Genomic DNA, 15,916 nt, shown 5'->3' on the forward strand with positions numbered 1-15,916 from the left:
TCGATTCACACAAGTTGATTTCCGCCAAAATTTCTTCTAATCTTTATCTAATATATTATTTTCTTACTATATTATTTTCTTACTCTATATTTTGTTGTATTTTAATATTTTAATTTTACAAAAATCAAACTAATTTTATTATTGTTTGTGAAATATTGTTTAAACAATTACATATGTTTAAAAATAATAAACTTTTATTCTCTAAGTTAAAATATATAAACAATAAACTTTTTGCTAATAAAAGTGTTATTTCAAAGGATAGAGTATGTGTTTTTATTTTGCAATAAACAAATTTATTTATTTATACCGAAATGTAATAAAAATTAAAATGTATCAATCATTATTAAAGGTCATTGGAATGCCCAATAAGAGCAAACTATCCGCTGTCCTGCGCGTAGCACCAATAATGAATGTTTATTTAAAAAAATTCCTGACGCCGTGGTAGTTAAGCGATTTTAATTTTGCAAAACTGCAAATGAAAGGTACAGTACACTTCTATAAGCAAAAAAAATTTCAACTTGCTATCTGCTTTATTTTTAGTCCTGTAACATTTTGAAAAAATGAATTTTTTTTGCGAAAGCTGGATTGCAAAATTTATTTTGCAAAATTTATTGAACCGATCTTAATGAAATTTACAGTATTATTTTACTGTATCATAAAGTTTTTCTGGGTGAAATATGAAGGTCCTAAGTGTAGCATAAATGGTTGAAAAACGTAAAATTCGAATACTTGTTTTTGTATGTTTTCTTCGCAAGTATTGCTATTTTGCAACAAGGGTGACTATTTTTTAAATTCTTAACCAATTCTATGTTGTAAGAAATTTAATTACGCAACTTTTATGTCAGTACAACTTTTCTCGGAAATGGATACTTTATAAGTTATAATAAAAAAACGAAGAAAAAAATCGAGTTTTTCCTTCATTTTTTGAAATTTTGTATATTTAAACAATGTTCCGGACCTTTTTGAGAGGGAGGATAACTCAAATATTATTATTTGATTTATTTTAAAGCAATTTCTGCAAAAAAATTTGAGTCACCTCTCAACGTCCAAATGTGCTAATGTTTTTACAGATGAGCCCTGGTCTAATAGCTTTCATTCATATGCTGCATATCGGAGAATACTTAAAAGTCCGTGAACTGACCGGGTCACAAATGAGGAGGTCCTGAGAAGAATGAAGACGAAACGAGAGGTATTGACCACCATCCAATCTCAGAAGTTAGAATAGTTCGGACACATAATGCGAAATGAATCCAGATGTGCCCTCCTAAAAGCCATCCCACAAGGAAAAATATTTGGAAAGCGAGGTCCAGGCAGAAGAAGAACAGGCTGGATAAGAACCTCAGAACCTTGTTTAACACAACATCTGTGCAGCTTTTCCGCTCTGCTGCAGATAAGATAAATATTTAATATTGTGTTTATATGGGATTGAGCCACAATTATTGTTGGTGTAATGAAAATTCTTCTTCTTCTTCTTGACTGGCTTTACAACTCGGGGTGAGTCTTCGCCGCATCCACTATGGCCCTCCATCGTCTGCGATCTTGCGCTTCGATTTGCCATTGTTGTACCCCAATCCTAGATAGATCGGTTTCAACATCATCCTTTCATCTTTTTCTGGGACGGCCCACTGATATTCTACCGTCTGGTCTCTCGAATAGCACTGTCTTTAGCACTCTGTCTTCCTCTGATCTTACTACATGACCTGCCCATCTTATCCGATTAGCTTTTATATGTCTGACGATGTTTTCAGTACCATATAGAGTCACCAATTCAGCATTGCGGCGCCTTCTCCACTCTCCTGTCAATTCATCTCTTTGAGGACCAAATATCATTCTGAGGACTTTCCTTTCAAATATCATCAATTTATTTATTTCTCGCTGATGTAGAGTCCATGTTTCACTCCCATATGTAACAACTGGGCGAATAATTGACATGTACAGTCTTAATTTAGATTGTCTTTTCAGCAGCTTAGATCTTAATAATGATGATAGGGAGTATAATGCTCTATTTCCCGCAGCTATTCTTGCTGAGACCTCTTTTTCTATGTGATTGTCCTCTGTGATTACTGCTTCCAGATATTTAAACTCTTTTACTACTTCAAAGTTGTGGTCATTAATAGTTACGTTCTGCCTAACTCTTGGTCTTGGATTTTTGGTCACCAGCATATATTTCGTCTTCTCTTCATTTATTCGAAGGCCCAGGTTACCTGTTTCCTCCTCGAGCTGTGAAAACACCTCTGTTACGTCTCTTGTAGAATGAGTGACTGCATCTAGATCATCGGCAAAGGCCAACAATAGTTTTGATCCTCGATTTGCGAATCCCCCTGTTAGTTCAGACGATATTTTACTTATTGCGTATTCTAAAGCCAAATTGAATAACAATGGTGATAAAGGGTCTCCTTGTCTAAGCCCTGATGTTATACTAAATGGCATCGATGTTCTGTTTCCTACCTTTACCTGTGCATATGAGTCTACCACGCACATTTGAGTGAGCTGCACTAATTTTCTTGGTATTCCCATTTCTAGCATTGCTAGCCATAGTCTGCTTCTTTTTATCGAGTCATATGCTTGCTGGAAATCTACGAAGATTTGGTGTAGATCTCGGTTGAATTCCCAGTTTTTTTCTAATATTTGTCGGATGGTAAATATTTGATCTATTGTTGACCTTCCACTTCGAAAGCCGCATTGGTAGTCGCCTAGAATATCTTCCGAATACGGAGTGAGTCTTTTTAGTAAGATAATTGATAGAATCTTATACGCTGTACTAATAAGCGATATGCCTCTGTAGTTTCGGAATTGCTCTTTATTTCCCTTCTTATGTATGGGTATTATAACGCTTCCATTCCATTCTCTAGGCATTTTCTGCTGTTGCCATACTCTGAGAATAATGTCATACAATTTTTGATGTAAAACGTTTCCTCCTTTTTTTATCAATTCTCCATTTATACCATCATTTCCTGGTGCTTTGTGATCTTTAAGAGATGCTATTGTATTCTTTACTTCTTGTAAGAAATGTAATGAAAATTACATTTCTTAATTAACTACTAGACGTTTCCAAGATAAAGATTGCCATGATGATCGTAAATATTCGTCACGAATAGGCATATCAAGAACACAGTATTCGGTCAACAGTCTCACATCTTCTTATGGTTCCTTATTCGATCAATGCGTGTTGGCAATTACCTACTTCGGCAATTTCTTATCTATTCGTTGCTTTTCTAATTAATTATTCCTAATTTAAACCCGTCTAGGTCGCATAATTCTCATTCAAGATAATTTTTTTCCTTCCTGCTCCACGTTTTCCTTCAATTTTACCTGTTATTACGGGTTGTGAGAGGAAATATTTCGGATTCCCCACCAGACCCATGTATGATGTTTTGCGGAATTTGACGGTGTTGAGTAGCTCTCGTTCTTTGCTTAGACGATCGAGAACCTATTATCTATTTGTTATATGGTCAGTCTAGGGAACTTTCAACATTCTCCTGTAATTCGACATCTCTAATTTCTCTATTTTGTTGATATTTATCATTGTGAGCGTCCATGATTCTGCTCCTTATAGCATAGTTGACCAAATATAGCGTTTAAGTAGTTGTGTCCTAATATTGATGAAGGGTCTTACGCCAAATACTGCATTTCATTGTTGGGCAAGTTTATAAGCCTTCTCGTTGCTCCGTCTCACTCCCTCTCTCTCTTGTCGTTTCCCCATTACTGAGGATCGTGATTTCTTCCAATATTCCTAACAATTTTTTTCCATTGGTCTCTATCTTCAGCTGCTCTAAGAGCTTCGCAGAATGAGTTTCCAGCTGAATTCTTAATTTGGTTGGACCATCTAGTTGGTGATCGTCCTCTTGATCTTCTCCCCGGAACCTTTCCAGAAACAATTAATCTTTCCAAACTGTTCGTCACTTTTGCGAACCACGTGACCGAAGAATTGCAGAATTCGTTGCAGACATATTGTGGACAGCCTTTTTTTAATCTCGAGTTGGTTTAGAATGGAAACGTTCGTCCTATGAGCTGTCCAAGGTATGAGCAGCATTCTTCTCCAGCACCACATCTCAAGGGCATCCATTTTTTGGCGCTCGCGTGCGCGAATAGTTCAGGTCTCTGCCCCTTATAGAAATATTGAGAATAAAAGGGCATTCACCAGTCTCATCTTGATATTTTGAAAGATAGATATGTCTTTCCAAACGTTAGTTAGGCGCCTCATCGCATTTTTTGCCATACCAATACGTCTCCGAACTTCTGCTTCACAGTTACCATCGTTGGTTATACTAGACCTGAGATAGACAAAGGTGTTTACTATCTTGCATTCGTATAACGTGTTAGTCAGTTAAATAGTGTCGAATCGGTCGACCACCATTATTTTTATCTTAGCTTTATTGATTTTCAGACCAACTTTACTGCTTTCGTACTTAAGACTTAGCAGGAGATCAAACAGCCCTTGCTCATTTGCTGCTATAAGTGTCTTGTCATCAGCAAATCTTAAATTTGAGATTTTCCTACCAGCCACTGTTACTACACCGGCCCATCTTTCCAAAGCCATCCTCATGACATGTTCACAATAAATGCTGAATAGACACAATAGTACGTTGCTCCGTACCCACTAGCTATTGTACCTTGGCCCGATCTACTATTGTAGATATGCCCCTGTACCCAGACTAGTGACAACGGCTATGTTGTATGATTGATGATGATGAGTAAAGTAATTGTATAAGATGTAAATAAAAATGTAATAGTATATTATTCAACGAGCATGTAATGATGGCTATTACTCACGATGATGAAGTTTGCGACTCGAGCCGTAGGCTAGTGTCGTAATTCATCAGAGTGAGTAATAGCCATTACATGCGAGTAGAATAGAATACTATACTTTTTCTAGTAATTTTTATTATCAACTATTTTAGTAAATATTTTTATTAGTAAAAAATATAATTATCAACTAATTATCAATTAGTAAAAAATATAATTATCAACTACTAACATTATTTAAAATCGAAAGATTTTATTTTTCACAGGAAAACATATTTTATATAACTATGGCAACACTGTTAGAATTACCCTTCTTGACTTTATGAAACGGTAGTTGTCATTAGTGTCATGGTATTTATAAAGACTTTTAGAAATAAGACATATTTTAATAGGGGAGTGCAATTAAAACGTAAACATGCATTGTTTCGGAATAATTCAAACAAGCTTATATTTTTCTAAAACTTTTTTTATTAGTTTATATACATGTTAAAGTAAAAAGTTCTACTCACAGATTTTGCCGCTAATTGTTTATTAATTGTTTAAACAATAACAATTGTTTTGTATAAATACTTTTAAAAATTTAGTTAAATTCATCATTTTACTTTGATCAAATATGTTTCTATTTGGTTTTTGATTATGCTGAATCCGAATATGGCATTACAATTTGAAAATTCTTATACAGAGGCTCTTATACAGTATGTGTGCGTAGCTAGGAACCACATGGAATACTTTTTTATTATCAATTATACGAAAAAAAGTAATTTTCATAAAATGTTCTGGATAGTTAAAAATCTAAAATTTAACCATCAGATATCAAATTTTATCAATTTTTTACGAGTTATGTCAAAAATATGAATTCCGTTAAAGAGTAAAGTACCTTTATATTCCAGAATATCAAAAAATGCTATTAGGAAAAGTTGTTTGAAATTAAAAACTATGTTTTAATATACAATTACATCATTCCAATCGAAAAAAAAAACATTTTTTTCTCAAATTACGGATACCCGGGATACCCATCATAATTTTATTACAATTAAGTATGATAAATATTTTATTATCAATTTTACGAAAAAAAAAGTTATTCTTCATAAAATGCTCTAAGTGATCTAAAATCTAAGATACAACCATCAGATATCAAACTTTTTCAATTTTATACGAGGTATGTAAAAAATATGAACTTTTCTTAAGAATTAAGTGCCTTTATTATGCACAATATTTTAAGTAGAAGGATGTTATTGAACACTGAAATATATTTTTTAATTAGAAACAACTTTTCTTAATAACAGTTTTCGATATTGTGACATATAAAGGTACTTTACTCTCGAGTGAAATTCATATTTTTTTACATACTTCGTATAAAATTAATAAAATTTTATTTGATGGTTGCATCTTAGATTATATACGATACAGGGTATTTTATAAAGAATAACTTCTTTTTGTAAAACTGATAATAAAAAAGTTATCAATAGGTTCCAAGTTACGCAGACATACTGTATAAGAGCTAAAAAAATTATTTTTTGTTGAACATTTATTATTGTTGAAGCTTAAATGTATTTTAGGTAAGTTTTACAGAAAAAAGTTTTGATCACTTTGTATAAACATTTTTTAGCTGGTAATTTTCGGTTTTTGTATTGCATTTTTGTTATCTTTCTTAATTTTCTCAAAAATAAATAGTTTATTTCATTTCTGAAGTAAAATAATTTGGTGCATTTTAAAGACTACATCCGAAGCTTTAAAAAAGAACTTATAAAATTGTAATAAATCTGTTCAAACTTGAGTAATACCGTCTTAAAGTGATGGTAATTCTGTAAAACTACGAAGTTTTCTTCAAAAATTACATTTTTTTGAGACGTCGTATCATTTGAATTAAATTTTTGAGATTTTTTTTGAATGAAACATCGTTTAGTGAGATGTTTGAAAGGTAAGTTGCGCAAAATTGAGAGTTTCATAAGAAATCTTGTATAAGTTACACAATTTTAAATCATTGTTAAGCAAAATTCATATAACTCTCACTTTCCGCCCACACCGTACTTATGCCCATATATTTTATTTCGTTTCATTATAACCATAAGATAACTTAATTATTCTTCTTTCATGTCCAATTTGTAAAATTTCATTTGATCCATTAATAAAGTTTATATTTTCGGAGTTATTTAAAAAATCAGCTAATTTCGCAGTTCACTTGTTTAATAAAAAAATGACGCACTTACTTCTCGAGTAGAACTTTTTGATATGTTGTTTATTAAACACTTCTTAATGGAATTTCAAAAAGTACTATCTTGTTTGATTTTTTCCGAAGCGAAAATCTATATGCACTACCCTATAAGGCAATTACATGAAAAAGAACGTTTACTCTCAATAAAAATCTATTGTACAATCAACAGTAAGTGAAACAGAATTCATTGATATAAATTTCAAATCGGTAAACCCTTTTACGGAATTAGTACCCAAATGATTATGTTTACTTTTTAAAAACGTCAATCTTAAAATGTCAAATAATGTTGAAATTTACACGTAAAAAATATACTAACCCATTGTTACAGTTAAAAATCCTTTAAACATTGTTCGAAGTTATATAAATTGATATAAATTACAATGATTATTTTATTAAATAAACAAGTTTAAGTAATTTTATTGCTAATAATATCGAAGTATATTAAAAGTGCCATGCACCACTTGAACCTAACTTCAACCCGTGAGTAATGCCCGTGAGTAACTTCAGCCCGTGGGTAAATGAATTGTTACTCACGGTAAAGTAATGAGTCTTATTATCTATTCAAAAATACTAAATAATGAGCATATTATTAAACGGTCGCAGAAAAATAAATTTAATCGTGCGTTAATTTTCGTTACAATACACACTTACTTTTATATGATTCTTCATCGTCGAATGTACATCCGACCGGCTCTTCTGCGTGAATAACATAATTCTTAAAACCTGCTGCCTTAAGATCACTTTCGTACTCAAGTTTTGGATTTGAATTGGTATTATAATTCGATAAGAACGTGCCATATTTTCCCCATTTTGGATGTTTTTCAAGCGCTTCGAACGTTTTATGTACCGGCATGCGCTCAAAAAACGTCAAAAACGCTTGTCCACCTGGTTTCAGCATACTTTGGATATTTTCGATGGCTGACCTGAAAAAATATTTTTAGAAAAAATCTTTTGAGAAGAAGGAAAGACAGAAAAACTTATTTGCCCCTGATTCAGTTTCGTTTGCATAGAATTGAGTCCGTTAATTTCGAACTGAGCAAGTAGTTTTAGGCCATCCCAATCGATTGGCAGCCTTTCGACTACTGAACGAACTCATCGAACCCGAATCAAGAAGACATCTCAAGGGTTGTTTACACCCTTTACTGTCAATTGCATGAACCAAAACAATACCGAGCAAGATTTCCTTTTTGGTTTCATTTTTCTTTCCTACAAAACTAGCGGCACAATGGGATACTTCAATAGACGATTCGATTCCCGATGTCCCTAGACTATTATTTTCTGAGGATGTCTGACTATTGGAACGGTTTCTATCGAAGTGCAACAAACTATTATGGAGATGACTACTACATTTGCTACATTTGAAGGATTTAGGACACGACTTGACTGAATGGTTAGCTTGATTAAGACACTTAAAACAGGAAGAAGACTCTTTACAAAACTGATATCTCTATTGCGCCTATTGAGGAAGTCCACTTTCTTTACCGAAACAATTTATCTAAAAATTGTCAAATAAAATACCAAACGTCAGACCGCGTATTTTAAATTTAAGAAATATTTTCCAAAAATTTAATATTTCTAAACTAGACATTACGCTTTCGAGGTGTGAACAGTTTCTGTTTTGCAGCAGTTAAAGTTTGCCACTAGTTTAGGGTCTAAACCTAGCTAACAACCGCCGGTGTTCATGTGATAACTACTCTACTGCAGATTTAAATCATATAATCTTTAATTGTGAACTTAATAAAAACCATACGAAAGCACTAATTGCTAGACTTCTGGAGCGGAATGTAAGTTTACCGCTGAATATTTCACATCTACTAAGCTTCAATACCAAAACTATTAATGATATTATCATACAATTTCTTAAAGATTCTAAAATAAAAATTTAATATGACATCTTCAATCTTCAACTTTCAAATTTCTGTGGCAAAAAGTTTATCTAATGCCATCCCCTCTTTGTGAACACACACACAACCGCCGGTGTTGTTGCTTAAGTGTTTGCATATAGGTAAGTTAAGCATTTTGCTTATATTTTTTTCAAGCGGCTTTCTTTTATGCTATTTTGCTTGCTCTTTTTATTTCTTTTTGCTTCCTAGTTATTAATACTTCATTGACTGGTTTTTTCTTACAATGAGTGAGGAAAAGGGGAGCTCAGCACCCCTTATATGATACTTCACCGGCTAAAATTGCAATGACTAATAATTCCGAAAAAATCAAAATCAGACTTCCGACATTAATTCTCAGGAAGAGGAAAAGGTTAATACATACTCCGAAAAAGATCATGGACCTTTTGTAGTATATCTTGAATCTACAAATATACCGAATATAAAAATTGGCACATTCAATACAATTAAAATAGCTCGAGATATATTCAACCTCAAACTTAATGACCTTAAAAAAATGGATAGTAAAGGGCTCAATAGAGTTTCAGTTGAATTTGCCAATTTTCACTCGGCTAACATGCTACTTAAGAACACTCAACTTCTAGATCAGGGATACAAGAAATATATACCTTTTAACTTCGTAACCTGCAAAAGGATCGTCAGACAGATTGATGCAGATATTGATGAAAAAGAACTTCTTCGGTGTTGCGATACAGGTAATGACATTGAAATTTTACATATAAAAAGATTAAATAGAAGAGTAATTAAAGATGGAGTAATTTCTTATGAACCCACAGGTACGACACTATTTACATTTCGAGGCGTTCTTATGCCCAAAACTGTGTTTTTTTATGGCATACCAAGACTAGTGGATACATATATTGCCCCAGTGACACAATGTTATAACTGTCTTAGATTTGGCCACACAAAAACAAACTGTAAAGGGAAAGAAAGATGTTTTAATTGCGGGGAAAACAAACATGAAGACGTATGCATGACAAAATGTTTTTACTGCAAGGACTCTCACAAATCTATTGACAAGAGCTGCCCAGAATATACAAGGCAAAAGAATATTAAAGAACTCATGGCGTATGAAAATTTGACATTTTTTGAGGCAAGTGAAGCCATTCCAAAATCATACATCTCAAACAATAAATTTATTTATAACCCGAGAGATTTTCCAAATTTTAAAAATAACAGCAGGCCATTAGAAAATACTCCAAGTACCAGTACAAATAATTCTAACACCATAGAACCATCGCAACGAAGAACAAACAATTTTAGATTATCTACAGTAAAACGTTCCTTTCAACAGGTGGTTCTAAACTCCGACAACAAACGGAGAGTCGTGCAAAAACGTCAAGATAAGCAACCAAATGAAAAGAGTACATATACATAGCAATTAAGACCAGAAAAGCCAACTTCTACCCCCACTAGCTCATTTTCTCGTTCAGAACCTTTCAAATCAAGAATCTTAGCTAATTTATCACAAAACTCCAATCAAGCCTGGCAATCCAGTGCATCGCAAAACTTTCAAAATATTGATACCTTTTCTTCAAATGACTTTTTAAACTCATGCCTAAATTTTATTAGTAATACATCATCAGAAAACTTAAATTTACTTAAAAACCATTTATTTTCCCGATTAAACGTAGAGTCCTATATGGACCAAGAGGATAAATTTGATTCTGATTTTAATTAATTAAACATATATCAAATCACATAATCATGAATTCAAAAAAGAAATTAAAAATTATTCAGTGGAATATTAGAAGTATCAAATCAAACAGGGAAAACATAACGAACTTAATTTTCAAAGAAGACCGTGACATAATTGCTATTAATGAAACTTGGCTTAAACAAGATTTTAATTTTTCTTTGAAGTATGATAATGTTGTCAGACCGGACAGAGATGACGGTTATGGTGGAGTAGCTACTTGTATCAAGAAATCTATTATATTTTCTACAATTCAGAAGTACAACTCAGACCAAATCCAATACATAACAACAAAAATTGCTAACTTATACATAATAAACATTTACTCCAATACAAATAATGCCATAACTCTTCCTTTCTTGAGCTCAACCATAGAAAACATACCTATAGAAAACTTAATTATACTAGGTGATCTGAACTCTCACCATCCCCTATGGGATAAATGTCCTACCAATAAGGGAGGAAAAAATATTTATGATTTTATTTTTGATAAAGAACTAATTATCCTAAATGATGGGTCAGCAACATTGTTTCAACCTCCTGATAATAATCTTAGCGCTGTAGATCTAGCCATAGCAAGTAATAATATGGCTCTATGCTCTACTTGGGGTATAATACAAAATTGTGGAAATAGCAACCATTTCCCCACCTTTGTCATAATAAACAACTGTGAGTTTAACAAAAATGATAGCATCTATACACAAACATACAAAATGAGAAATATCAAAAGAGCAGACTGGTATACATTCCACACTGGAATGATAACAGGAATGCTTGATTTACCGGTAAACTCTAATTACAATGAGTTTTTGAAGGTAGTTAATCAAGTAGCAGATAACTCAATTCCCTATAAAAACTGTATAACACAGGGTAAACCTTCAAATCCGTGGTGGGATGAAGAATGTTCACTTTGGATTAAAAGCCGCAAACAGGCAATTCAAAACTTTAAACCATATGTTTCCTTAGAGAACTATATAAACGCTAAACGTATAATCGCCCAAACTAAACGAAACCTCAGAATTAAAAAAAGAAATAAATTCATAAACTTCTGTGAATCATTAAATGAGGAATCTAACACTACCTATGTTTGGAATAAAGTTAAAAAATTCTCAAATAACGAAAATTACGGCCAGATATTTCATAACCCCGCAGATAACATTAAAACAGAAATTCTACAGAACATGTCTGCAGTTTTTATTGATCCAAATTTTGAGCTTGACGATATAAACGAGCAAGTTACCCCTTTTACAATCTGGGAACTTAACAATGCTGTAAAAAATAAAAAAAATTCGGCACCAGGTATGGACGACATTCCTTACCTTATGATAAAACATTTACCACTAGAAGCTAAACATTTTCTGTTGAACATCTACAATAATTGTCTAAATGGTGACAACCTGCCTGAAGATTGGAAAAACCATAATGTTATAAATATCTTAAAGCCACACAAAAATCCACACTTAGCCAGTAGTTTCAGACCAATAATTTTATCCTCATCTGTGCTTGAAACATTAGAAATATTAATCAAGAATCGCCTAGATTGGTCCTTAGAACATAACTGTTCATTCACCAACCATCAGACAGGTTTTAGAAAAGGTAGAGGCACTGCTGACAACTTAACCCTCCTTCATTCCACAATTGTGGAAGCCTTTGAATCCTCCCAATCGGTTTTGGCGATCTTTCTTGATATCAAAGCAGCATATGATAATGTCAATATATACAAACTTTATAGCAAAACTTCGAAATATTCCATCTGCAATAAATAATATTGTGTTCAAAATTTTACAGAACAGACTTTTATATTCAAGATCTAATGATGGTGACTTTTTGGGACCATTCATGGCAACTAAGGGGCTACCTCAAGGTTCTCCCTTAAGTACCATTTTGTTTAATATTTATATAGTAGAATTGTTTTGTATTATCAATAATGAAATTAAAATATGTGGATATGCAGATGACTTGGTTTTGTATATTAAGGGATATGATATCCAAAGCATGGTAAGTGAAATCAACAAAGAATTGGAAAACACATTACACTGGCTTGCAGAACATGACTTGTTCTTGTCCAAAGACAAATGTGAAGCTGTATGGTTCACAAAGGGTAAGCGAAAAGATAATCTAACAGAAATCAAAATTAATAACACAACCATTCCTCTAAAAAATAAAGTGAAATTTCTAAGCATAATTTTTCATAAGCATCTATCATGGGACTTACATGTTGACAATATTATACTCAAGGCAAAGAAAAATATTAACATCCTACGTGCAATATGTAGAGTCTGGTGGGGAGCTGACCCACGAACACTCCTAATGATTTTTAATGCCTTGATCAGATATCACCTCGATTATGGTTCCTTCCTGTTCAACCCAATATTACAAAAATGCAACAACAAACTCAATGCAGTATTTTTTGAGGGACTTAAGATATGTTTGGGGTGCATGAAGTCTACACCAAATTTGGCAATCTTGGCAGAGTCTGCCCAAATGGACCTGGAACATAGAAGATTATTGTTAGCCTCTAAATTTTTAAGTAAAATCATCATTATTGAGAATCATCCCATAATATTACTCCTAATTGAAATACGTAAAAGACTCATAAACAAACCTAATTTTTATACAAGGCATAATGTACCATACTTGGTTTCGGCATTAGAATATTTTTTTCCATATTTTAAAAAAATATACAAAAGCGCAAATTTTCCATGCTATGAATTAGACTATGATACACTAATGAATCCACTTCCAATTTTAAATTGCAATATCAAAAAATATGACCCGATGATTAAAGAAAAATTCCTTATGACTACTGAACAATATGGGAAAGACCATACCTTTATATATACTGATGCCTCAAAAAACAAAGAAAGGGTAGGTTTTGGGATATGCATCCCGAGTATTGAATATAATTTCTCCTCAAGACTTCCTGGAGCTCTAAGCATAAGCAAAGCAGAGAGTATAGCAATACATCAAGCGGTGGAAGTCGCAACTACAAAACATCTAAAGAAAGCTATAATATTTTCTGATTCGCTCAATGCAATAACCAATATTAAAACATGTAACATATCTGCTTCAGCAGATATAATGGCCCTAAAAACAAAGAAACTTATATCTTCAGCCAATGAGAATGGCACCAAAATTCTCCTTTACTGGATACCTGGACACTCTAATATATTTGGTAATACCCAGGCTGACATACTGGCAAAAATAGGAAGAGACCTGAATGTACCAATGGAAGTACAACTGGATTCCCAGGATGCCCTATCAGTCATCAGAGGAAAAATTACAAAAGAGTACCAAGAAAAATGGAAATCTTTAGTCCAGAAGAAGACTTCGCAATACAAAACAATTCAAGAATTCTTTCCCACAAAACCTTGGTATTCAAATTTTCCATATAGAAATTGAAGACACACTACCACCATCATTAGAATGCGCACAGGCCATTGTTTAACAAAACAACATCTGTATAAAATGAATATAAAAGATAATCCTTTGTGTGAATGTGGTCGTCTCGAGGATCTAAACCACATCTTTTTTGAATGCCCGATTAATGTGATTCCTAATTTTGATATGTACACAAAATTCATTTCCATGAACTTCAAAACACCGTTCTCTATATACAATATTCTAAGTTCCTTAACGGAAGAATCAGTCAATGTAATTATGCATTTTCTTGCAATTAACCAAATAAGCTTATAAACTGTAATGCGTTTTCTAGCAATTAACAAAATAAGCTTACAAATTGCAAGGCTCAACTGTTTATATGTATTCGTGTTATATGTTGCTATTTGTTATTTCATTCATGTTTTAATTTTTAATCATACTTAACCTGACCCAATTAATCTCATTTAATTATAATCATCACACCTCATTAAAAGCTTCCTTACAAGAACATAGTCAGCGATTTTGGTATGGCTTAGAGCCAGACTACGTCAAGATCGCCTATAAATCGTGCTGGTAATCGCCTTGCAGCGAAACCAAAAACAAAAAGAAAAAGAAGAATTTACCTAAAAATAGTATAATAATCTAGGTAGAAATGATTATAATCTGATTGGACAGAATAATTAAAACACGTGATGAAAAATCTTACTACACGACTGTAAATTAAAATTATTAAAAAATAATCAGTAGTAATTGCACAAGAGCTCTGAAATGATTGAATTTTTCCCGAGTGACGCTTTGACAGTTTTAATTTCACGAGCCGAAGGCGAGTGAAATTATGTCAAAGTGTCACGAGAGCAAAAATTCTATATTAGTTTCAGAGGTCGAGTGCAATTTGTTGCGATTATTTCATGAATAAAACTGTTCAAAACCAACATTTTATTGTAATTTATTTATGTAAGTACCATTAAACACACAGTTTTTATAAATATTTGACGATCACTTTTATAATTTTTAAAACATTAATTGTCATTAATGCCACTGAATGTATTTTTTCGTAGCAACGAAGGGCATCTGACGTAATATACTTAACGACGGGATATTATCAAAAATTATCGATTTCGTTCAGATTTCTGTAGCTTTCTATTGGTCAGAATCTCCTATGAATGAAATAATCGGTATAATACCTAGAATTGCCAGAATTTATATTTATTATGTATTTTATATTTATGTCAAAAATAAATAAATACTAAATATTACCTGGGATTTTGCACCATGTGCATCACAAACAACCCAAAAACATGGTCAAATCTGCTTCGCCAGCAGGTCTCTAAAGGTTTGGTAGAGATGTCCCGATGCACCGCTTGTAACCTAGGAATATTAACATGCTGTTTGTAGTGGTCAAGCATTTCTTTGGAATTATCCATCGCCACGTACTCTTTGTAATCTTTTGGAAGAACGGGCAGCAAAAGTTTTTCCGAAACTTGTCCATCTCCGCATCCGAATTCCAAGATCGACTCACTTTTCTTCCATTGTAATAAATGTTTGTATTTATCTAGATGTATCCTCGTAAGTCTTACAGTAACGATATTGCCGACTAGCCATAATTCTGGTATCATATTTATTTGGTAAATATTTTAAGCGGACTGACGTTCATTTTTTATTTTTATAATGTTATCTTATATCTTATTTACTTTAGTTATACTTTATAATAAGATCCGATATCAGAACGACCTTCACCGATCTGTTTAATGGATAACAACAAGGAGTGCTTGATACAATTAATTAAGGCAGACTATAATTAATTGATAATTAAAAATTACTTTTTTTAAAAATTTTTTTGGACCCGGGCAGTTATTATTTTTAGAAGTGTTTTACCCAGAAGGAATCATTTCTGGAACTTAATTTTTGGCACCAGGTTACATTTTCATTAAGAATAAAACGATAACATCGGCAAGACTTTTTATTGACATGTAATCA

General features: G+C 32.6%; 1 protein-coding gene across 1 annotated transcript in view; it reads right to left on the reverse strand.

The window, feature by feature from the left end:
• The window catches only part of LOC114326262 (juvenile hormone acid O-methyltransferase-like), a 95,890-nt gene extending 80,291 nt beyond the window's left edge, over window positions 1-15,599 (reverse strand). Inside the window, exons 1-2 of the mRNA XM_028274574.2 lie at window positions 15,197-15,599; window positions 7,613-7,884 (exon numbers count right to left, since the gene is read on the reverse strand). Coding sequence (XP_028130375.1) covers window positions 7,613-7,884; window positions 15,197-15,555 — 631 coding nt within the window. The 5' untranslated portion in view covers window positions 15,556-15,599. The remainder of the gene's footprint in view (window positions 1-7,612; window positions 7,885-15,196) is intronic.
• Window positions 15,600-15,916: the final 317 nt, after the last annotated feature.

The sequence above is a fragment of the Diabrotica virgifera genome, chromosome 2 (assembly GCF_917563875.1).
Source record: "Diabrotica virgifera virgifera chromosome 2, PGI_DIABVI_V3a".
Classification (NCBI taxonomy): Eukaryota; Metazoa; Arthropoda; class Insecta; order Coleoptera; family Chrysomelidae; genus Diabrotica; species Diabrotica virgifera.